At 43.2% G+C, this 25,302-nt stretch overlaps 2 protein-coding genes across 10 annotated transcripts in view; both read left to right on the forward strand.

The window, feature by feature from the left end:
- LOC787057 (zinc finger protein 160-like) lies at window positions 1-25,134 on the forward strand. Of its 9 annotated transcripts, none has more exons than XR_009491210.1 (8): window positions 1-270; window positions 7,554-7,643; window positions 9,572-9,698; window positions 12,358-13,793; window positions 15,671-15,753; window positions 16,079-16,295; window positions 21,685-21,782; window positions 24,503-25,134. XR_009491210.1 is itself a non-coding variant. In XM_059877126.1 (4 exons), exons 1-4 carry the CDS (start codon window positions 16-18, stop codon window positions 13,755-13,757), a joined length of 1,872 nt encoding a protein of 623 aa, XP_059733109.1. In that variant the 5' UTR covers window positions 1-15; the 3' UTR covers window positions 13,758-14,829. The 9 variants fall into 9 exon arrangements, 3 of the variants coding, with proteins under 3 accessions (XP_059733109.1, XP_024834529.2, XP_024834528.1); XR_009491209.1 differs by having other exon boundaries at window positions 16,079-16,097; window positions 16,240-21,782; XR_009491212.1 differs by having other exon boundaries at window positions 16,240-16,295.
- Window positions 21,715-25,302, forward strand: part of LOC112442214 (zinc finger protein 160) — a 33,574-nt gene continuing 29,986 nt past the window's right edge. Inside the window, exon 1 of the mRNA XM_059877130.1 lies at window positions 21,715-21,782. The gene's annotated coding sequence lies outside the window, so the exon portion shown is untranslated. The remainder of the gene's footprint in view (window positions 21,783-25,302) is intronic.

Here is a 25,302-nt window from a genome sequence, read left to right on the forward strand (position 1 = left end):
ACGAAACCAAGAGACATGCACAGAAGAAACAGCCAAGCCCTTCCAAGCCCTGACAACGCAGAGGCATTGAGAGCGGAAGCCCTGGCCCCGCCCCTGCTTGGCCCCGTCCAATTATGCCTCTTTCCACGCCTCCACGTTCCCGCCCAGCCCAGGCCCCGACCCCGAATTGCCCCGCCTCCGGGTTGCCCCGCCTCTTCTCTTCGTTCCCCTGCGCAGTTTCCTGCCGACCCGGAAGCGGTTATCGCGGAGCGAAGGTCGCCCTACGGGAGCGTGAGTTTCATCTTTCTTGTTTAAACCTGCGCTTTGCGGTACGCTGTCCTCCATACCTGGGTCTGAGGGTCAGTACGAATTTTAACGTTCCGGCACTCATCCTCTACCCGAAGTAAATACGGACGTCGCCTTGAGAGGGGGTAGGGGTGGGGTGCCGCTTCTCCGTCTTTTTGAAATCCGCGAGCTGCCACTCGTGCGCTGCGTGCCCCTCAACCTCGCCCTCTCGGCCACTGGAGAACAGCACCAGCTGCCCGGGTGCAGGAGAGGGCGCGTCCTGTTTGTGACGCTGGGGCTCTGGAGAGTCCGCTACTTTCCCGAGACACACTCACGTCCCTTCACTTCGCACACTCCTCAGCAGAGTCGTACCCATCCCCAGGCCTCCCCGTGTTAGTCACCGCCTCTCCTCACCTTGCGTTGGGGAAGGAGGCTAAAAAGAGCCTGTCTTGAGACACCCATGATTTTTGTGTCCGAAATTCTACCCCACTGAATAATGTGTCCTATTAATGTGAAATTAATAGGTATCTAATTCCAGGGCTTCCCTAATGGCTCAGTGACAAAAAAAAAAAAAAAAAAGCCGCCTGCCAAACAGGAGACGTGGGTGGATCCCTGGGTCGAGAAGATCCCCTGGAGAAGGAAATGGCAACCCACTCCAGTATTCTTGCCTGCGAAATCCCATGAACAGAGGAGCCTGGCGGGCTACAGTCCATGGGGGTCACAAAAGAGTCAGACAGGGCTAAAAACAATCTAATCCCATGTATCCACTTTAGGGGCGGGGGACGGGAATGCACCACGTAGAAGTTGAGAATGCTGTTTCATTTGGCAGATAAAACTGAGGACTTAAGCCTGTAAGACAGCCTCCCAGATCTCTCAAGAAGTAAGGGAGGAACCAGGGTATATAAGAGTTTTGCAGCAACAAAAACAAAAAACAGGTAGTTGGAACATCAAAAGATTAGTTAATTTAAGGAAACCAGACATCTCAAGCTAATGAGTTTAGTACTTTTCTATGCATAGGAAAATGTTAGCTTTTGGGTACATGGAAGTCATTCCTTTGGTATGCACTTTATCATAGTATCTATGGCTTTTCTCCACCCTGAATTCCCTCAGAGTGCACAGTTGGGGTGGCTGCAGTGGCTCTTGCAACATCCTTTGTTTAGATAAGGCTGGCGACATTCTTCATCCACACATCCCATACCTGGGACTGACCCACTGAGGGACTGACCCACTGAGAGACTGACCCACTGAGAGAATTAGGAAAATGAGGAAAGAAAACTGAAGGGGAACCATCCACAGATGCCACAGTGAAGGATAGATGAAGTTTAGTCACTTAGTCGTGTCCGACTCTTTGCTACCCTGTAGACTGTAGCCTACCAGGCTTTTCTGGCCATGGGATTTTCTAGGCAGGAGTACTGGAGTGGGTTGCCATTTCCTTCTCCAGAGGATTTTCCTGACCCAGGGATTGAACCCAGATCTCCCACATTGTAGGCAGATGCTTTACCATCTGAGCCACCAGGGAAGTCATAAGAAACGGTTATTGTCCTAAAAAATAAAACAGCCAGTTATTTTACCAGCAGAATGGGTTTAGGAATTGCAATACAGGACAGGCAGACAGTAGCAGAAAACCATAGGCAAGACCAACAAGCCATGATGAGGAATTGCTTTATAGAGAAAAAGGGGAAAGTCAGGAGTAGTTGTTTTGAACAAAAGTCCTTTGGAGGGAAGTGGAAAGTTTGGAAACACAGCCAAGGTGTTTCCCATTGACTGGGCTCCTGGGCGGGGAGAATAATTCCTGTTGGGGTTTGTAATTGTCTTCTTGGCATTTGTAATTGTTTTTTTTACTGCCCCCCCCCCCCCATCAAGTGCTCAATATCTTTTTCTGTTTTGAAATATTTGTTTATTTGGCTGCATTGGGTGTTAGTTGAAGCACCGGGAATCTTTGCTGTGACTTGTGGGCTTCCTTGCTCTGGGGCATGTGGAATGTTAGTTCCCACACCAGGTATCGAACCCTTGTCATCCTTTGCATTGCAAGGGGGATTCTTAACCACTGGACCACCAGGGAAAGTCCCTGTAATTGAATCCCAGTGGTAGTGCCTGAGACCTTTCCCTGAAAACCTCCAGACTCCACATTTTAGAAATTTTATTTGTTCTGTTTCACAGAGTGAAAGAATAAACTGAGAAAGTAGCAGGGGGAGAAAGGAAGATCCAGATTATTTAGAGTAAGGTTGGGGTGGGGGGATTCTCCAGGGAGATGAAGGAAAGCAAAACAGGGAGAGGAGGCCCCTGATCCGCAAGAAGAGCACTGTACCTAGAGTCGGGGAGAGGGGTAAGAGAGTGGGCGGACAGAGCAACTTTGAGCTGGTACAGAAAGAAGGGACAATGGGAGACGAGAGGGGCAGAAGGAGAAAAAAGCAGGGAAAAAGCAGAGTGAGCCTGGGGGACAGAGGGTAGGGATGAGGCAGGTATAACAGGAAAAGAGTGAACACAGCAGAGAGCAAAGGTGGGGGAAGAAAGAGGCAGAAATCCACGAAGATGTGATGCAATCAGGGTGATTGGGGAGAAAGAACAACAGGGCTGGAAACAAGTCCCCAGAGTGGAGCAGAACAAGGCTGAGAGGAGGAATCGTTCGGCCAAGGGGAGAACAGCAGACAGGGAGGAGACCAAAATCAGCAGAAACCTGGGAGGAAAACATGGAAAAGCCAGTAGAAATGATGAGAGGGGAACTGGGAGCTGTGGAAAGAGAAGGAGCCAGATGAGTGCTGAGTTGACTGGAGATGGATGATGAGGGGGTGAGATATTTGGGTGTGGCTTTCTCGTGGCTCAGCTGGTAAAGAATCCACCCGCAATGCGGGAGACCTGGGTTCAATCTCTGGCTTGGGAAGCTCCTCTGGAGAAGGGAAAGGCTACCCACTCCAGTAATCTGACCTGGAGAATTCCATGGACTCTAGTCCTTGGGGTCGCAAAGAGTTGGGCACGACTGAGCTACTTTCACTTCACTTCTCATAGAATGCATTCAAGATCTGGTTAAATTAGGCACGTGAAGATGACATTTGCAAAACTCCTTTCTGAAAGGCTTGTACATTTTTGTAATTACTTGTATCAGAGGATAACTTCCATTTGCAGTCCCTATTCAGCCAGGAGGCAGTGATTTGACTCAGCTGGTTATCGGTCACCCTTTTCCCTTTTCCTAGTGTGGGGTAGAAGGTCAGGGAGATCAGCAGGAGGGCACGCAATGACTGTCCCTACATGGTGCTGTTTGTTTGTGGCCGCACTGTCCATTTTGCAGGATCTTAGTTCCCCACCAGGGATTGAACCCATACACCCTGCAGTGAAAGCGCTGAGTCCTCACACTGAACTGCCAAGGAATTACATCAAGGGTCCTGGAGCAAGTGTAGAACCATTGGAAAGGCAGTGTAAGGTCTGTCTAGAACACCTGCAGATGGGTTAATGGGTGGTTATGGGGCTGCGTCTTGGAGTGCTATTATCTTAGCTCAAGTTCCCTGGGACATAGATGCAGAGACTGAGATGTGCAGGTGTGGGTTTAATTGGGAAATTCGTGGTCACACTTGAGGAATGAAGTGGAATTAGGCCGAGTGAAAAGACATCCTACGATGTTGGAACCAAAGCCTGTGCTGGCCTCATTGTGAATTCATGAATTGCTGGGGTTTGTGCGATTTTGTCATAGGCGGGAGGTTCATCACGGAGTATCTGGGGAATGTGTGGGGACCCAATGGGAGTTTGTAAGAGCATCAGATTCTAGAAGTGGATCAGTGGGGCCCTTCAAACAGCTCAACTGGCAGATGGTTTTCACTAGGGAGAACTTGCTGGGTATGGGCCTGGAGGCAAAATACCAGAAGAGAGCCATGAGGTAGGGAAAGATCTCTGAAGAATCAGAGGGCAGTGACGCCACAGCAAAACACCTGCAGCAGAAAGGCTCCTCCCGGGAATTTTTTTTTTTTTTAAACTATAATTGATTTACGTTGTTGTGTTAACTTCAAGTGTTGTTGTTGTCATCTGGTCTCTCAGTTGTGTCCGACTCTTTGCAACCTCATGGACTGCCTGCCAGGCTCCTCTGTCCATGGGATTTTTCAGGCAAAAATACTGGAATGGGTTGCCGTGTCTTCCTGCAAGCGATGTTCCCCACCCAGGGGCCAAACCCATGTCTGCTGCAGGTCTCCTTCATTGGCAGGCAGGTTCTTGACCTCTGAGCCACCAGGGATACCCCAATTTCAAGTGTACCGCACAGTTACTCAGATATATATATATATATATATATATATATATATTCTTTTTTAGATTCTTTTCCCTTATAAGTTATTACAAAATATTGAGTGGAGTTTCCTGTGTTATACAGTGGGTCCTTGTTGGTTATATTTTATTTATAGTAATGAATATTTTAATCCCAAACTCCTAATTTATTCCTACCCCCTCCTTTCCCCTTTGGTAGCCATAAGTTTGTTTTCTGTGTGGGTCTATTTCTGTTTTGTAAATAAGCTCATCTGTGTCTTTCTTTCTTTAAGATACCACATATAAGTCATATCATGCACTGTTTGTCTTTCTGTGTCTGGCTTACTTCCCTTAGTGTGATCATCACTAGGTGGGACTCTCGTTGGAAAGACACAGCCTACCTTCCTTGCTGCCAGGGGAGTGGGGATTACTGTCTACTGGTCACATGGTCCCTACCCGCACTGACACTTTCTTTTTTTAGAGTCACAGGCCTCTTTGCTTAAAAAATTATTTTATTGAAGTATAGTTACAATGTTGTGTTAATTTCTGCTGTACAGCAAAGTGATCCAACCCACTCAGGATACTGGAGTGGATTGCATGCCATCCTCCAGGGGATCTTCCCCACCCAAGGATCGAACCTGTGGCATCTTCTGCATCACAGGCAGATTGTTAACCATCTGAGGCACAGGCTTCCCAGAAGTTTGATCCCTGGGTTAGGAAGATCCGCTGGAGAAGGGAATGGCTATCCACTCCATATTCTTGCCTCGAGAATTCCTTGGACAGAGGAGCCTGGCAGGCTACAGTCCATGGGGTTGCAAAGAGTTGGATGCAACTGAGCAGTAAACACTTTCACTTTCACATATATACATTCTTTTCATATTCTTTTCCATTATGGTTTAACATAGGATGTTGAATATAGTTGCCTGGGCTTTCTTTTTGTGGCTTATTTCACTTAGTATGATCATCTCTAGGTCCATCCATGTTATGGCAAATGGTATTGTTTCATTCTTTTTTATGCCTGAGTAATATTCCTAAGTATTCCATCTTCTTTATTCATTTCTCTGTTAATGAACATTTAGGCTGCTTCCATGTCTTGTAGATTTATCTGAATATATGCTCAAGGGTGGGATTTCTGGGTCATTTGGTAGCTCTGTTTTTGGTGTTTTGAGGAACCTCCCTACTGTTTTCCATAGTGGCTTCACCAGCTTACCTTCCTAGCAGCACCTTGTTTCTAAGGCCAGTATTTAACTTCCTGGGCACATTTGCTTTTCCCGTCAGCCACAGGTGCCACTGGTCATCACTCCCTTTTCCTTGAGACCTTGGTTTTGAGGATGTCTGATTAACCTCTACAAGCCTATCTGCCTATTTGTTTTATTTTCTTCTCCCCTCCCTGTTCACTTCTTAGTTTCGTCTGATGAATTCCTGAACTCCCTGGTCTTTGAATATGGGAGCATCCCAAGGCTTAGTCCGTGAATCTCTTCTCTGTCTACACCCGCTGCCTTTCCTCATCATCTCATCAAATGGCTTTCAACCCCACCTACTTGTGTCCCAGTTTATCCTTTCCATTCAGACTTCTGCCCTAAACTGTCAGTTCTGCATCCGGCTGTCTCCTCAGTATCTCTGCTGGGACGACCCACAGGCATCTCTGCCTTAATTTGTCCAGAACTGGTCCTGACCACCTCCGGTCCTGTTCCCCCTGCCGCCCTCCTTAAGGTTGCTTAAGGGCAACCCTGTACTTTCCAGGGCTTAGGTGAATATCTCAGCATGCTTTGACATACATACTCCATAATTTGTAAATGTTTTACTGTATAAGGTAAAGCAAAGATTAGATGTTTACTAAAAGTGAAAGAAGGAACACATAGTTTTCAAAATTTTCTTAAGTGATGGGAGAAGAATGTTTGGTCCTTCCTCTTTGGGTTCCCCACCCTGTGCCTCTCTGGCCGCCACTCCTGTCTCCCCGTCCCCTTCCCCTGCTCCAGAAGCACAGCTCTCTTTCCCCTTCCAGCCCCAAGTTTGCTACCGGCTCAGGGCCCTTAAGGGAATGTCCCTCTGCCTAGAACTCTCTGGCCCAGCAGATGTAGATGGCTTCCTCCCCCAGGTCTTTGTTCTGACGTCACCTTCTGAGTGCAGCCATCTCTGAGCTCCCTGCACCCATGCCAGCCCCGCCCTCACCCCCACCTCTGTTCTGTAAGGCCTGCTTGGTGTGTTTTCTTCTGCTCCTTCCCCTTCTGTGGCTGGTTCCTGGTGACAGCAGTTCACCACGGGTCAGAGAGAGACAGAACGTGGGGCCGTGCTGGGTGTGCCTCGGAGTGGTGTGCAACCCAGCCTTCATGTTAGGTCCATGAAGCATTTTGCATAGACAGGTTTGTGCTCCTTTTCCCGTCAGAGACTCTCCTCAGACAGTTGTGTGGGGCCTAGCCACAGGAATGTGTGCATGTGTGCATGCCAAGTCACCTCAGTCATGTCTGATTCTTTGAGACCCCATGGAGTGTAACCCACCAGGCTCCTCTGTCCATGGGATTTTCCAGGCAAGAATACTGGAGTGGGTTGCCATTTCCTTCTCCAGGAGATCTTCCTGACCCAGGGTCAAACCCACATCTCTTAAGTCTCCCGCATTGGCAGGAGGGTTCTTTACCACTCGTGCCACCTGGGAAGCCAGGAATGTGCACAGAGCCGCAGATGATTCCAATCTGGATCCTGCATTGAGGACCAGGGCTCTTAGCCTCCACTTCTGAGACTGAGCTCAGGCCCTGGGGGAGGGGAGGGTGCTCTGCTCTGAGTGGGACTGTGTGACCTGAACGGCATCGTGGGGTCAGCGGAGGTGCTCCCTGCTGCTGTGTACATGAGGCCTCACCAGGAGGGCAGTGTGATCCAAGGGAAAATGTGGGAAAGTCCTGTGTTGGTCTCTGTGCGGGAGTTGACCGTTCTGCATCCCTCCTGAGACAGTGGGCACAGCGGACTGTCTGTTTCACATGGTGAGGGCTTCCCTGTGTATGTGGTTGGGGCTCAGGAAGGGGGTATGTTGGCTCTAAGCATTAAATAACATGTTTTCCACTTTCAAGACTGACTTCCAAAGTCTCACGATGCCTGAGGAAAAAACCCAGACGAGGAGGAAGAGGAAAGAACAGGTAATGGCTCTTTCTCAGGTAAAGGTAAAGTCATATTCTCAGTTGATTTACCACCTGTCCTTCCTGAAATGCCCTTCTCCGGACTCGCGAATCTTGTTTGACTCTGGAGTATCCTGTCTGACTCCTGTACACGCACACTCACGCGGGGCCTTCCCTCAGGGCCTGTTGTCTCCACTTAGATCCTCGTGACTCAGTGATGAAGAAACTTGAAAAGGCTCCATTGTGGTCATAGAGAGACAATTCCTTTTATTTCAGTAAATTTAAGTGCATATACACGTGTGCATGAATGCACAGGTGTGCAAGCCTGTGGTTTTTATAAAATACATATCATTATGTCTATATAAGTTATATGGTATTGAGTTGTGAAATTATATTTTATATATTTTTCATTGTCTTAAAATTTTTCCACACAGTGACATGCATGAGTTAAAAAAGAGTAATTAATGTATTTCTGCATGTGTGCGTGATGACATTTTATGCGATTCTAGGTTGTTAGCCTTGAACTTGTTTCAAGTTTGCTCAAGAAACCCTCTGTCAATGTACCTTTGGTGATTTTATATGACTTCAGTTTTTTACATTTAATTCTAGAACCTAAACACCTGGGTTTATATGCTTGCTCTACCATCTTTAGCTGTTTGACCTGAGGCAGATTTCTTAGAATGTCTGTGACACAACTGTTGCTGCCTTCAGATGTATGGGACTTGATTTTTTTATTTTAAAAAATTTGTTTTTAATTATTTTATATTAGAGTATAGTTTAATAGCAGTGTTGTGTTAGCTTCAGGTATACAGCAAAGTGATTCAGTTACACATACACATGTGTCTATTCTTTTCCCATTTAGCTTATTTCAGAGTATTCAGCAGAGTTGCTTGTGCTATGCAGTAGGTCCTTGTTGTTTATCTATCGTATACATAGTAGTGTGTATCGGAGAAGGCAATGGCACCCCACTCCAGTACTCTTGCCTGGAAAATCCCATGGACGGAGGAGCCTGGTAGGCTGCAGCCTACTAGGCTGCTACCATGACTGAGCGACTTCACTTTCACTTTTCACTTTCATGCATTGGAGAAGGAAATGGCAACCCACTCCATTATTCTTACCTGGAGAATCCCGGGGATGGGGGAGCCTGGTGGGCTGCCATCTATGGGGTCGCACAGAGTTGGACACGACTGAAGCGACTTAGCAGCAGCAGCAGCAGTGTGTATACACACCCAGTTCCGCCCCCTGCTCATGCTACATTTTCCCTTTGGTAACCGTAAGCTTGTTTTCTATGTCTATGAGTCTGTTTCTGTTTTGTTTTTCATTTATTTATTTACTTGCTTATCTATTTATTTTGATATTTTAATTTTATTGGAGGATAGTTGATATACAATATTGTGTTAGTTTTGGGTGTGCAGAAAATTGAGTCAGTTATACATACACAAATATCCATTGTTTTTAGATTCTTTTCAGATGTTTTAAAATTTGCTATTATGTTGTTATACGATTAGTACATGCAAAGCATTTAGAGGAATGCATAGCACCTGAGAAGTGTTGAAACATTTGATGAGATCCCTGTTGCTGTCATCACAGTTTCTTTAAAGTCACTATAGACACTGTCATCTCTAAAGATTTCATTGCTGCTCTAGTTCCTCTTAACAATGAGTATTACTTGGTGTGTGGAACATACTGTCTCACATTTCTATACAGATAATCCTGTGTTGATTGTGTGTGTTTCTTGTATTGTCCATAAAAATGGGAAATATATACTGATTTAGAGGCTGTTATAACCTCTCGTGGAAAAGTATAATAAACCAAAATCAGAGACACATAACTTGCTCAAAAGTACCTTCAGTGAATCTGTAACCACACTCACTTTAGTCAAAATCAATCCTTACACCTCTCTCCTTTTCTCATTTTGTGTGAAAATAAGACTTTCCTGGTGGGCCCCTTGGTGAAATGTGTTTTCGTTTCAGGGACGGTTGACATTCAAAGATGTGGCCATTGAATTCACTCCCGAGGAGTGGGAATGCCTGGACCTTGCTCAGAGGGCCTTGTACAGAGAAGTGATGGTGGAGACCCTCAGAAACCTGCTCTCTGTGGGTGAGGATCACTTCCCTCCAGAAGTTGGAATCTGCCCATGGGTAGCTCTGCATTTTCCCTCCTGTAACTCTTGGGGGCGCCTGCATTGCCTGACTGAGCTCAGAGCCCTGTTGACTCAGACATGAAAAGCTTCCTAATGCAGCAGGACTTTGAACTTGTCCTTTCTTCATATGACCTTCCCATTTCATGGTCGAGGGTGATTCCAGAGCTCAAATATGCACCAAACCTTATAACAAATAAAAAATATCCAGTTCCCTCTTTTCTACCCCTGAGCTTTTGATTCAGAAATTCTTGGAAGACAGCTAGGTATCTGCATATTATATACTGTGCCCTATGCATTAAAAATCAGGCAGCCAGTGGATGAATTTTTGGATTGTGGCGGGGGCAAGCTGTGTTGTGTGGCATGCAGGAACTTAGTTCTCCAACCAGGAATCGAACCCAGGCCCCCGGGATTGGGAGTTGAAAATCAACCACTGAACCACCAGGGAAGTCCCATGTAATGGTTTTTTAGCTTTATTGAGATATAGTCAAATAAAGTTATAGTATATTTAAACTGTACAACACAGTGACTTGATATACATGCACATTGTGAATAGGTTTCCATGAAGTTACTTAACACACAAATTACCTCACATGTTACTTTTATTTTTTGTTTTGGTGAGAACACTTAAGTTCTACTCTCTCAGCACATTTCAGTTTTATAGTATTAATGTTATTCACTGTCATTGTCATGTTATATGTGAAATCCTCAGAGCTTGTTCATCTTATGATGGAAATTGTGAGCCCTTTTATCAACCCCTCCTCATTTCTGTCACCCCCAGTCCCTGACAGCAGTTATTCTAGTCTGTGTTTCTTGGCCTGGTTTCTTCCCTTTTCATCACACTCCCTATCTTTTAAGTCTCTTCCTTTCGGCCCCATGTCATACAGTTAAGAAAGGACAGTATCATGCTACTTGCTAAGTCAGTTTCTCTTTTCTTCCCGGGTCAATGTTTTATGTGCCCAAGTATGTTTATCTTCCCACAAATTGGCACGTACAAACACTGCCCACATGCCCTTTGCTCCCTACCCTCCAGTGTTCTTTTTTTTTTTTAATTCTCTCTATTAATTTACGTGTATTTGATTTACAATGTTGTGTTAATTTCTGCGGCTCAGCAGAGTGATTCAGTTATACAGCTATATACATTCTTTTTCATGTTCTTTTCCATTATGGTTTATCACTGTTTACTGATCTTCACTATAACCTATAGATAATGATTTTTCAGGATGTATTTCACAGTATAACCAACTCACACCATTTATTCATGTGGCAGAATGGCCATTCTAAGTGAATATGGTTTTAGAAGTGGCATTCAGAGAATTATTTTATTTTTATAACATTTTATTAAATTCTTCCTCATTTCCACAGGGCAGATACGGTTTTCCAATTCTAAAGTGCCATTTACTTATATTACTCACTAATTAAATTTGTTGTGGCTTATTTACCATTAGAGTACTATGCTTTAGCATTATTACTATACATTAAATATATAGTAAACATATATAATATGGGCTTCCCTGGTGGTTCAGATAGTAAAGAAGCTTCTTGCAATGCAGGAGACCTGAGTTCAATCCCTGAGTGGGGAAGATCCCCTGGAGAAGGGAATGGTTACCCACTCCAGTATTCTTGCCTGGAGAGCAGTAAGATTGTTACTGTGTAATATTGTTCTTTCTTCAAACATGAAGCAGCCATGTTTTCTGTGAAGTAATATGTGGGTTTAGGTCATGATGCCAAAATACCCCTGTCAGGACTAACATAAGTTTGCATGCTGAGGTTTTCAGCCATTGATTATTTAAAGTAGGCTTCCCTAAAATTAATTTGAATTACATGTAATCACCCTTTTTTTTTCTTTCACTTTTTTCAATTATGGTAGAAGTCACAGAACATGAACCACACTATCTTAACCATGTTTAACTGTGCAGTTCAAGCTTCCCAGGTGGCACTAGTGGTCAAGAACCAGGCTGCCAATGCAGAAGAAGTAACAGTGCTTTGATCCCTGGGTTGGGAAGATCCCCTGGAGAAGGGCATGGCAACACACAGAGTATTCTTGCCTGAAAAATCCCATAGACAGAGGAGCCTGGTGGGTTATAGTCCACAGGGTCACAGAGTCAGACACGACTGAAGTGACTTAGCATGCATGCACAACTATGCAGTTCAGTGGCACTAAGTACATTCACATCATTGTGTAACTCTCACTATCATCCATCTCCCAAATTTTTCACTTTCCTAAAGTGAAACTCTGTCCACATTAGATATTAAGTCCCCATTCCCCCTCCCCACACCTCCTGCCCCTGACACACCTCATCCCTGGCATCTTACCAGGGACTTTGTAACTGGAAAGAGTTTCTGACTCTGTAACTTTGACTATTTGACTCAAAAGTAGAATCAAACAATATTTGTGTGCACCTCCTGCCAATATTCCTGGTGTGTTCCCAAAAAGGAAAGATCATGGTTGCACCATTTCTTATTGGTGTGTTCCCAAAAAGGAAAGATCAGGGTTGCCCCATTTCTTATCTGTCCAAAGCATGTAGTCCTTTCGGTATAATACCATGTTCTTCCATGTGAAATATTTCTTTCCCAGCTATAATTAACAGGAGACATGCGATTCTCTTTGTCTTGCAGATACCTCTCCTAAACGTGTGTTGAAGGGATCAGCACCAAAACAGAGCAGTCACACAGGAGGGATCCTGCAGACAATGTTGTCGGGAAGACACAAAAGCCATGACACCAAGGACCAAGGCTGTCAGAAAATCCAGAAAAATGTGTACCCACGGGAAAGTGACAAAAGTAATCAGAAGGGAGTGCCTGCCACCCATCCAAAAAATCTCACTTGTCCAAGAGACAAAGGAAACGAGCCAATTGAAAGCAGGCTGGCGCTAAGCTTTCCGTCATATCTGACTGGACTGCCTGTCTTCCCAGCCGAAGGGCAGTTTTACGTGTGTCATCAGGTTGAGAAGGCTGACAACACAGGAGCCTCCTTTTCAGTACTTCCAAGAATTGTTCCTCCTGTCCAAATCAACGTTTCTGATGGATACGGCATCAGTTTCTGGCATTCTCCACTACTCATACAAGACCAGAAAGCACACGTTCGGGAAGACCCTTACAGACGCAGCCACGATAACAAAGCAGTTCATGACAGCTCCCAGCGCCCCAGCCGTCAGGTGACCCATGGAGGGGTGAGGCCTCACATGTGTAACCTGTGTGGCAAAGCCTTTCATCAGAACTCACATCTCACTCGACATCAAAGAATCCACACGAGAGGGAAGCATCACAAGTGTGAAGAGTGTGGTAAGGGCTTCAGTTACAGTTCACACCTTGTACGCCACCGCAGAATCCATACTGGAGAGAGACCTTACCAGTGCCACGAGTGTGACAAAGCCTTCAGTGTACTTTCAAGTCTTATTTATCACCAGGTCGTCCACACTAGAGAGAAACCTTACAAATGTAATGAATGCGACAAAGTCTTCAGTCAGAGTTCAAGCCTTACCAATCATCGCAGAATCCATACTGGAGAGAAACCATACAAATGTGATCAGTGTGGCAAAGCCTTTAACCAGAGCTCGCATCTCACCAGACATCAGGTCATGCACACCGGAGAGAAGCCTTACAAGTGTGATGAGTGTGGCAAGGTCTTCACTCAGAACTCCAGCCTCGTAAGTCACCGGAGAATTCACACTGGGGAGAAACCCTACCAGTGTAATGAGTGTGGCAAAGCATTTGGTGTGTATTCGAGTCTGACTTATCATCAGGTAACCCACACTAGAGAGAAACCTTACAAATGTAATGAATGTGGCAAGGTCTTCAGTCAGAGTTCAAGCCTTCCTAGTCATCGCAGAATTCATACCGGAGAGAAACCCTACAAATGTGATCAGTGTGGCAAATCCTTTATTCACTGTTCAAACTTCAATAGACATAAGAAAATCCACACTGGAGAAAAACCTTACAAATGTGACGAGTGTGGCAAGGTCTTCACTCAAAACTCAAGCCTCGTGAGTCATCGGAGAATTCATGCTAGGGAGTAACCTGACCAATGTGATGAGTGTCACAAAGTGCTTATTGTAAGTTCTAGCATAAATTGACACCAGAGAGTCCATACTAAAGAGAAATTATATCAATATAACATATAGGACAGTTCATAGCTCACTAGACATCCAGAATCATACACCTTTGATGAAGCCACAAAAATGTAATGTGTGTATAAAAATCAAAACTAAAGAACATCATGACATTCCTATTGGAGAGCAGCCTTACAAATGGAATGAATATGGGAAGGTTTCTTATTAAGCATTCATGCCTTTGATGTCCTGAGAGTATTTAAACTAGGGAGAAACCAGCCAGACTTACTGAGTATGGAAAGGCCTTTCAGCAACAGTATCCCATCAGAATTCACCAAATAATTCATTAATGGAAAGAAACCTTACAAACATAATGAATATTTTAAATTTCTTCATGACTTTTCATAACAGTCTGCCTCAGAGCATTCACGTGAGGAATGACTAAGTCTCAAATTTAATCTGAAGTATTTCAGACTGCAGAAAAAAATATGTTCAAACTTAGATAGGTCCTGAGGATATTATCCTATGTTTTTTCTTCTTACAATGTAAATTATGATGGTTTTACATTTCATGTTTAAAGCTATGACCAATTTTAAACTAATATTTGTACAAGTGTGAAGTTTTGGTGGAGCTTCTTTCATATTTTTTTCCCTAGTATGGGAAATCAGTTGCTAGGGTATAATTTTTCAAATTCTTTGTCCATCTGGTTTCCTTGGTACCTTGTCAGACTCAGTTGGAAGTACTTGTTTGGGGGCTGTTTCTGGGTTTTCTGTTTTGTTTCTTTGACCTGTATGTCTTACTCCACAGACATCACAGTCTTGATTACTTTTTACCATGTTAGAAGTCTCGAATGAGAGTGACTCCAAACAATTTATTCTTCTTCAGATGTTTTTGCTATTCTAGTTCTTTCCATGTAAGTTTTAGAAAAATCCTTTTTGTTTCTACAAAATACCTTGATAGAAAATGTCTTATCAGTTTGCAATCATTTGACAGCGTTTCTGTGTTATGCCTTCCAATAAATGGCTGTTGTATGTCTTTATTTGTCTGTTCTTTGGTTTCTTTCACCAGTATTTTATAAATATCAGCATCAAAATCCTGTCAACACTTTGTTTAGCACATTTCTATACTTTTTGAATAATTGGACATGTTATTTTTAATTTGTCTCCATGTGTTAATTGCTACTATATAGAAATACAGAATGTATATAAATATAGAAATACACTGTGCAGTTACAGGAGAAGGCAATGGCAACCCACTCCAGTACTCTTTGCCTGGAAAGTCCCATGAACGGAGGAACCTGGTAGGCTGCAGTCCATGGGGTCGCACAGAGTCAGACACGACTGAAGCGACTTAGCAGCAGCAGAAATACAGTAGATTTTTGAATGTTGATCTTGTATCCTCAGAATTTACTAATCTCACTTATTCTAGAGATTTTTGTAGATTCTTTGGACTTGCGTATCTGTAATCATTTCAGTAGTTTCCTAGTTCATCTTGCCAACAAAAATTCAGTTATCAAGAAGAAAAGGGAATTTATTCGAGCCAAACTGCAGATTATAATCCAGGAAGTAGATTCTCAAAAAGCTCTGACAACTGTTCCAACTGTTCAAGGTACAGTCACAAACATTTTTGAGACAAAGGATTGTACGTCAAAATGGCATATTTTAAAAAATTGTTTTAACATTTTATTTTTGACTGCTCTGGATTTTCATTGCTGCACAAAGGCTTTTCTCTAGTTGCAGGCTTCTCATTGTGGTGGCTTCTCTTGCTGTGGAACACAGGCTCTAGGGCACGTGGGCTCCAGTAGTTGTGGCTTAGTTTACCCTGTGGTATGTGGGACCTTCCCGGACCAGGAATTGAACTCGTGTCCTTTGCATTGGCAGGTGGATTCTTAACCTCTGGACCACCAGGGAAGCCCAGACCTACTGATATTTTACATGAAGTTCACCAAGGATACATGGTCCAGGTAAGTACATTCAAAGTGAATAGCAGCTCACCAAGACCTCGTATAGAATTTGGAAAAGACACCATTCTTTTAAGAAGTTAAATTCCTAGTTCCAAAAGAAAGGGAGAATATTAGGCCTTTTCTGTTGGTTGGGCAGACATGGCCATCCCTGAGAAACTGTGGATCATGTGTAACACAGGTGCACACTGTACATTCGGGAGGGAGGGAGGAGGCCCAAACAATATTTAATGTTTAAATTTTTTCTTGTCTTAAAATACACATTGTATTTCATCAGGCTGTAAGAAATTACCACAAACTAAGTGGATTAAAACAAATTGTCTTCCAGTTCAGGTCAGAAGTCTAAAGTGAGTATCTTAACAGAACTGGGAGAAATTTGTTTCCTTGCTGTTTCCAAGTTCTGGGGACTGCTTACATGCTTTGCCACTTCAAAATAAGCCAGGTACCATCTTTTTTTTTTTTTTAATTGCTTTTGGCCTCACTGTGTAGCATCTGGGATCTTAGTTTCCCAACCATGGATTGAACCTGTGCTGTCTGCAGAGGAGGTAAGGAGTCTCAACCACTGAACCTCCAGGGAATTCATATATATGAATTCATGTACACACACATACACATTATATATACATATATATGTTACACAAACTTGAATATATTGTTTATTGTTGAAACTCCTTTAAATTTTTTGTCTCCTCAAATCTAGTGATCACAAATAAGGGTATATTCTAATCTTTGTGTATGATTGAGAAATTGTCCATTTCTCCCACTTTTTTATTCTTCTGCTTTGTTCCCTTGGATCTTTGCCTAAAGAAAAATCCATATAAACGAAAAGGCCATACACCCCACCCCGTTTGTGTATGTTAGTTGCTCATGTCTGACTCTTTGCGGCCCCATGGACTGTAGCTCGCCAGGTTCCTCTGTCCGTGGGTTTCTACAAGCAAGAATACTGGAAAGGGTTGGGATTCCCTTCTTCAGGGGATCTTCCCAATCCAGGGATGAACCCCAGTCTCATGCTTTGCAGACAGATCTCTTCACCATCTGAGCCCCCACCCTGCTCCTCTGCTTTTCTAGAAATAGTAAAGATTCCACCATAGATATACTTCCTCAGTGGAGGACAGGAGGAATGATGCCAGGTTGTTTTGAGGTTCATGTGAAATGGTAGCTATTAAGCATTTGGAATACTGCCTGGCACAAAGTAGGAGCTCAGTGATCACTGTTTAGTAACTAAGCAGTGTCTGGCTCTTTTGTAACCCAGTGGATTATAGCCCACCAGGCTCCTCTGTCCATGGGATTTCCCAGGCAAGAATACTGGAGTGGGTTGCCATTTCCTTCTCCGGGGGATCTTCTGATCCAGGGATTGAACCCTCAACTCCTGCATTGGTGGGTGCATTCTTTACCACTGAGCTACCAGGGAAGCCTGATAGAGGACGTGGAAGTTCAAACTGACTCCTGTCTTCCCTCAAACTTACTGAGATAGCATTTAACAAAATATTTCAGCCTCTAAATATCCCAACATCCAATTGATATTTTTATTCTTTTTAATATTTATTTGGCCACACCACATCTTAATTGTGGCACACAGTGTCTTCAGTCTTTGTTGTGGGATTTTTAGTTGTGGCATGTGGGATCTAGTTCCCTGAGCAGAGGTTGAGCCTGGGCCCCTGCATTGGGAGCACAGAGTCTTACCACTGGACCACCAGGGAAGTCTCTCCAGTTAGTATTTTTGCTTGTTAATTTCCATCTTAAAAATATTCTACAATGAGATGCCACCTCATATCCATTCAGATGACTATTATCTAAAAAACAAAACCCATAAAATATTAATAACAAGTGTTAGCAAGGATGTAGTAAAACTAAACCTTAATCACTGCTGGTTGGAATGTGAAATGGTACAACTAATATGGAAATCTCATGGCAGTTCCTCAAAAAATTCAACACAGAATTAACATATGATCCAAAAATTCTGCTACTGGGTATATACCCCAAAGAACTAAAAGAAGACTCAGAAAGAAATTTGTACAAGCATGTTCACAGCAACATTATTTACTGTAGCCAAGAGGTGGACACAACCAAGTGTCCATTGGCACACAAAAGAAACCCAATGTGGTCAACAGTAAAATACCGTGTATGTGTGCTCAGTCATGTCCAACTCTTTGCAACCCAGTGAATTGTGGCCCTCTAGGCTCCTCTGTCCATTGGATTTCCCAGGCAAAAATACTGGAGTGGGTTACCATTTCCTTCTCCAGGAGATCTTCCTGACCCAGGGAAAAACCTGCCCTTCAGTGCAGCGTCTGACACGTTATTCCCCCATCCAGATCCATCCTAGGTATGTAAATCAAAACCGAAGGCTCTTTCTTTCCATAAACTCTTCTCACTTTTCACTGCCTCCTGAATTGTAGGGAAATTTTTATTAGATTGAAATACACATACTCAGAGAAACTTTATATTATCTTCAAATAATCACAGGCCACACTTTTTATAACAGATCCTTGTCTCTGAAGTCTTACATTGAAACAGCTCATGAAAATGAAACTCATGACATTTTACTTAGTAAATAACTGGTTCAGTGTCTTCAATATATTTTATTTTTTGTGTATGTTACTTATACTTTTTTTTTTTTGCTTAATTTTTTATATTGGAGTATAGTTGATTTACAATGTGTTAGTTTCAGGTGTACAGCAAAGTAACTCAGTTATGCATATGTCCATTCTTTTTCAGATTCTTTTCCCATAGAGTTTATTACAGAACATTGAGTTCCCTGTGCTATACAGTAGATCCTTGTTGATTATCTATTTCATATATAGTAGTGTGTATATGTTAATCCCAAACTTAATTTATCCTCTCTGCCACATTTCCGCTTTGGTAACCATAAGTTTTTTTTTTGACATCTGTTGAGTCTGTTTCTCTTCTGTAAATAAGTTCATTTGTATCATTTTTTAAAGAATCCACATATAATTGATATATGATATTTGTCTTTCTCTGAGTTTACTTTGTATGATAATCTCTAGGTCCCTCCATATTGCTGTAATGGCATTATTTTGTTCTTTTTCATGACTGAGTAGTATTCCATTGTACCACATCTTCTTTATCCATTCCTCTGTTGGACATTTAGGTTGCCCTGTGTCCTGGCTGTTATAAATAGTGCCGCTGTGAACATGGGGACACATGTATCTTTTTAGATTATAGTTTTCTCCAGATACATGCCCAGGAGTGGACTTGCTAGATCATATGGCAGTTCTATTTTTAGTTTTTTTAAGGAACCTCCATACCAGTTTCCATAGTGGTTGTACCAACCAATAGATTTTAACTTCTGAAGACAGTCTGCTGCTCACCACTCTGTGATATGACAGCTCATTGTGGGGCTGGACACAGCGAAAACTGAATGAATAAAGGATTTTACACTGTGAATACAAGTGGAAAATTTAGAGCTTTCTGACCCGCTTAGGGACTGGGTTATTCCTTCTGCAGCAGGCAGAGCAGAGCCTGGATACACAGGTGTCTGGACTCATGAGAAGAAAGGGACTGATAGTGGGGAAACATGAACGTGTTAGTGAGGAGATGTTAATCAGCCACCAACTGGGATGATTGAAAACCAACATAAAAGTCACAAAAATGGTGCAGAGCATGTAGAAAGATAGAAAGGTGCTCACCAGGGCAAGGATTCTTTGGGCAGCTCTGATCTCAGGTAGGGATCTGGCTGAACGGTTGTTCCTAGGAATGTGGCGGACTTGCTGGTGATGTCTGTACAGGGTGAAAACCATGTATCCGCTGGCCAGGGTCATGAGTCCAAAAGACAGAGTGCTAGGAGGGCTTAAGAAAGCTGCCAGTAGTGTGGATGTTATTGTATCAAGATGAGTAATAGAGCAGTATCCCACATCTTTTTGCTTTGTGGTGTTCATGCTGCTCCATTTCCCAGACACATATGTGAACACAAATGTATTTACAAGCAAGTGCAAAATCCAGCACAGGTAAAGAGTGAAGCCGGCATACTTGGGAGCTTTTCCTTTAAGACTTGTCCATGTGGAGTTCCTGGGGCTGATCATGATGGCCTGTAAGACACTTAAGAGACATGTGGTGCTGAAAGACACCCCCGCAGCCACCCTGTGAACGTAGAAAATGAGTTTGCATCCAGAGTCACTGAGGAAATGTCTCAACCCAAAGGCTGCTACCATCTGGGGAAGTCCTTTAGAAAGGAGGGCCAAGATGTTGGCGAAGATCAGGTGCCTGAGAGTGAAATCAAGGGGTTTTAACTTGTGTCCCCTGAGGTGAATGGTGACATTCTGATAAAGAAACAAGAAATTCCCTAAGATTCCAACTACAGTCTGTGATAAGGAGATGACCCCTACTGTAAGATCCCTGGAGGCCACTCTGCCACCTCCCAGACCCCAGGGTTCATGTTCAGAGTAAGCTGACATTGCAGGAGTATGTGAGCTTTGTGTTACTAGGTGACGTGGCAATTGAAATCCGCTGTTCTTCACTCGGGCTTCCCAGGTGGCTCAGTAGTAAAAAATTCGCCTGCCAAGCAGGAGACCCAGCTTCGATCCCTGAGTCAGGAAGATCCCCTGGAATAGGAAATGGCAACCCACCCCAGTATTCTTGCCTGGGAAATCCCATGGAAAAGGAGTCTCGCGGCCTACAGGACTTAGCGATTAAACAACAGTTCTTCATTCAGCAATACTCATTCATAGTTTCCAACTGGTTGCATAAGTGGTATTGTTTTGTATGTAACAACATCGACTCTTCAACTCTGAGATGTTATTGTTTTTCAGAGGAGGAGCACCTAAGTACAGATTGTAAGAACCATGCAAACTCGCAGCCCCCTAGGTGACCGTGTGAGAAATGGAACCTGTGTTTTCTAGCCGCAGACAAGCCTCTTCACCACAATCCTACATGAAGAAAGGGTGTCGGTTTTACTCTTTGTGTCCTCAAAACCTGTACTTTTTTTTTTTTTTACTGATGTCCTTTGCCATTCTTAACTTTTTATCTTCATTAATAATTGTTATGGTAGCAATTTTATAATTATGTCTATAAGTTTATTTTTTTATAGGCCAGTGTTGCCTATGAATAAATATTTAAAATGAAAATCAGATGATAAAGCACCGACTACCATAAAACCCTGTAAGAATGATTATCCCAGACGAAGTGTTGGGTTTATAGGGGCAAGAATGGCTTAATATGATGTAACAGAGATGCATTTGTCCTTATTCCAAGAACAAGCATAAAGTGAAAGTAACCACCAAAATCTTTGTACTGTAATATGATGGGCTAAACTCTAGGCTTTGAAACAGATATGAGACAAAACACTGTAAAAGAGAGACTAAATTATTATTGATTACATAGGGCATAATTGATTAATAATGAAAGAATTAAATGAAACTCTGTGAGGAACAATGTAATAATTATTGAAATAGACTCATATACAAGCATTTCAAATGACATGCAGGAGGCAGGGAAACAAGTGTAGTGAATAAATTTAAATTGTAGATTTGGTATGAATTTAGGATTGACATTAAAAGTTATTCTGTTTTTCCCCCAGACCCTGTGGCATGTTTGATCTTAGTTCCCTGACCAGAGCTAGAACCTGTGCCCCCTTCTTTGAAAGCACAGAGTCCTAACCACTGGACAACCAGGGAAATCCCTAAAAACATTTAACAGAGAAGTATCAGGAGAACACATCTGAAGCTTCAAACTGTCGAGATCATTTTGCTCTGAAACCCACAATGTTTTTTCTGAAATAGTCTTTGACTAATTTCTTTTTTGGGGGGTGGAGGGGTGGGTTAAGTGTGATCTCTCATTGGTTTTCCAATTTTCTACACAAAAATCCACAAGAAAGACTGCTAAGTTGGAAAATAATGAGTCTTTGCTGATGCCTTCCACTTGCTCTAAGAGCAAAGGGAAAAAATTCTACACGAGACTGAGTTTATCTTTCTGATGCAGGCAAGACGCGTAGGTGGGTCTTGAGAAAACCCAGAGGGGAAAACTCTGGGGCGGCCTCCTTGGAACCAGGAAGGGAGCCTGAAGGCACGAGGACTGAGGTATGTGTCTCAAACCGACCTAGGATACCAAGGAACTGAACTGAGACTCTCCCTTCCTCTGGAAATGTGACTGAAGTAAGCTCCCTCGTCCTTAGTGCTCCTGGAAAATGGGGCCCATTAACCAAGAGACTACATGCCCTACCATGGCAGTAAGGTGCTTTGAAATCCCCTGCGAATCTCAGCCCAGAAAACAAAAGGGTCTGCGAGGGAGAGGGGAGGGGCGAGGATAGGAGGGGAGAGGGTCAGTGGGAGCCAGGGAACATGTGCCCTGGGAAGAGAGGACTAGCGGAAAAGAGGGCAGAGAAGGGCAGGAGGAGGGATGGGGCGTGTGGGTGTCCAGCCTCTGGAAGAACAAAGCAGAAAAAGAACAAAGCAGAAAAAAACCACGCCTACCAGTGGCTGTTGGCTGCAGGGCACCCTAAGCCCAGCATCTCCCAGGCAGCCCTAGATTGTCAGTCTTGGCCTAATTAAAGAGGGTTTCACCATAATCAGAGCACAGGGAGTTTCTGTTCGGATGTTTTTTTAAATCCACATGGAGATAAAATTAGTGCATCCATTTGAAACAGATGATGTGCTCAGCTTAAGAGGGAAAAAAGATCTTTTTGTTGTAGCATTAAAGAAGAATTAACCAATAAGACAACTTTACCAGCCAAACTGAGAGTTTTGAAAACTGTTTTGGGCGGAGGTCAGTTTACATGTGATTTGCGGGAAGGGGCTGTGAAATCCCCTGTGAAATCCCTGGTCAAGCATGCCTCTTAGTGGAAGGTTGCTGCTGGTCACCGGGGCAGACATCCCAGGGAATGGTTTCAGTGCTTTTCTAAGTATAGGAAGATGCAAGGACCCAGGTTCATGAAAACATTTCTCCTGGAAATATCTCCATCTCTGAAGGCCAGTTCTGCCAGTTTTCCCAGAATAGAGTGCGCTTCATCCTCTCAGGGCAGCTGTAGGTCAGTGACCGCGGTGACTGACGTGGTTCTTGTAGAACTGGCTGGTGGGCAACATTCTTTATTTTTACAGTCCCTTCTCTTTCGGTCTTAATTTCAAGGTTTGGGAGGCATTTGTGACCAATTTGTCCCCCAGTGCTAGGAGCTGGGAATGCTCATTCCTAGGTCCGCCAAGGATTTTGTTGGTGGGCTACTCAATGTGCCATCAGTAGTCTAGACCCTGTAACAGTAGCCAAAGGTTTCTGGACCTTCTGTCTCGCTAGTCTGTTACAAGCCAGGAAATGATGGCCCTTGGTTATTTCTTTCCATATCTGGAGTTACACAACTACAGTCATTGATCTTAAAAGACTAGGTATTTGGACAATGGTTTCAAGTTATCTAATCAATTTGCTCAGAGGCTAAGTGAGACATACATCTGGTATGCAGGAAACTATCATCTTGTGAAATAGGCAGGACACAGGTAGTGTAGCTAGTAACATTTATAAGGAAGGTGATGCATGTTTAAACTAAACTTCCCTTAAGTGTGTCCCATTATCTCCCTAGTTGTCTGACCAGTCTGTTCTGTACCAATTGTTATCTTTAAGGGAAATGATATGACATTATTGTACATAAGTTTTCACCAAAGATGCCTGCATGCACGAGGTGAATGGCCAGTCACCGTGGTCCCTCACAGGAGTGAGAAAGGAACCTTATGTTCCAAGGCAGTGGTTTTCAACCTTTTTGGCACCAGGGACGGGTTTCGTGGAAGACAGTGGTTTCCACAGACCTGGCGGAGAAGGTAGAGGGTGGAGATGGTTTTAGGATAATTCAAGTGCGTTACATTTATTGTGCACTTTCTTTCTATTATTATTACATCAGCTCCACATCAGATCATCAGGCATTAGATCCCAGAGGTTGGGGAACCTTGTTTTAAAAAGTTACATGGGGACTTTCCTGGTGGTACAGTGGATAAGACTCTGTACTCTTAATGCAGGGGGCCCAGGTTCAATCCCTAGTCAGGGAGCTAGATCCCACATGCCACAACTTAAGACCTAGCTCAGCCTAAATAAATATATAAAATATATATTTTAAAATATACTAGAGTAAAACAGCACTCATCCTCCTCAGGGTGGATTAAAAGGCATCAGGAATTGATATACAGAGTCAGGAACTATCCATCTCTCTCCATGAGTTCAGCACATACTCCAGGAATTATTCCTGCATCCCAAGGACTCTGTACACTGGACCGCTTTCTACCTGGGAAAATCCTGTTTCTGAAATGAGCACTTCTCCAGATTCTTGATACACTCCTGCCCTTATGGGTGGGAGAGGGCTCAGAATAAAAGAGAAAATATTCAAAATAAAAAAGAAGATACTCACCAGTGTCTTCTGGCTGCTAGGATGAGTGGGCTTGGTGCCAGAGTCCCCACAGTCAGTACATGTGAGGGGGAGACAGCCAGGCACTGAAATAAAACCTTGTGATGCTGTGACCTCACCTCCCCACAGAACTACAATTATTATTTCACCTGTAGCAGCAATGGCAGTACCCACTAGGGGAGCTGAGAATGTTTTTAAGCCATTCATCCCAGTTCTTGAGTATTAAAAACAACATGTCTAGTGAGTATCTCCCAAAAGGCCATTGGTGTGTGTAAGAAGAGTCTTTTTCATGTCTGTGTCTCTGGAGCATTGCCCTGAGGGCCGAGCCATGAGGGACTTCCAGCAAAGCAGGTCTCTCACGGCATCCTCTGCTGTCCTGAGAAGTTCTATTAAAGACTCTTGTTCTTTCCTCTCGCTCAGACCCCTCTCAAGCTTCCAGACCCCTTCTAAGTTATGGGAAGAGAAATTGGATGACACAAAAGAGACTGAGAAGGACTAGCGAATGGGGTAAAAGTGAAAGGAGAAATGAAGTCAAGAATTGAAATATAAAAACATTAGATAGCCGGCCAGCAACAGATGACTTGGTAAAGAAGACACAGGAATACTACTCAGGCATAAAAAAGAATGACATTTGACATTTGCAGCAACATGGATATGAATGGACTTAGAGGGCATTGTGCTGAGTGGAATAAGAAAGACAAATACTATATGATACTGTTTATATGTAGAATGTAAAAAGTGTAACAGTGAATATAACAAAAAGGAAGCAGACTTAGAGATATAGAGAACAAGCTAGGGGTTACCAGTGGGGAGAGGGAAGGGGAGGGGCAAGATAGGAGTAGGGGGGTGTAAAATAAGCTACAAGGTCTATTGTACAACATGGGGAATACATTCAGTATGTTATAATAACTCTAAGTAGAATATAACCTTTAAAAATTGTGAATCACTCTATTGTACACCTGAAACATATGGTGCATCAGCTCATCTATCCCAGAAAAATTAGATAGTATATTGTGTTTAAAATAAACGCTTCAGACAAGACAAATAACCCATACAGCTGTTTTGCCAAAAGTTTTACTTTCTTTTTTTTTTTTATTTCAAATTTATTTTTATTTGGAGGATAATTGCCTTACAGTATTGTGTTGGTTTCTGCCATATATCAACATGAATTAGCCATAAGTATACATATGTCTGCTTCTCTTGAACCTCCCACCACATCC

The sequence above is a fragment of the Bos taurus genome, chromosome 18 (genome assembly GCF_002263795.3).
Source record: "Bos taurus isolate L1 Dominette 01449 registration number 42190680 breed Hereford chromosome 18, ARS-UCD2.0, whole genome shotgun sequence".
Classification (NCBI taxonomy): domain Eukaryota; kingdom Metazoa; phylum Chordata; class Mammalia; order Artiodactyla; family Bovidae; genus Bos; species Bos taurus.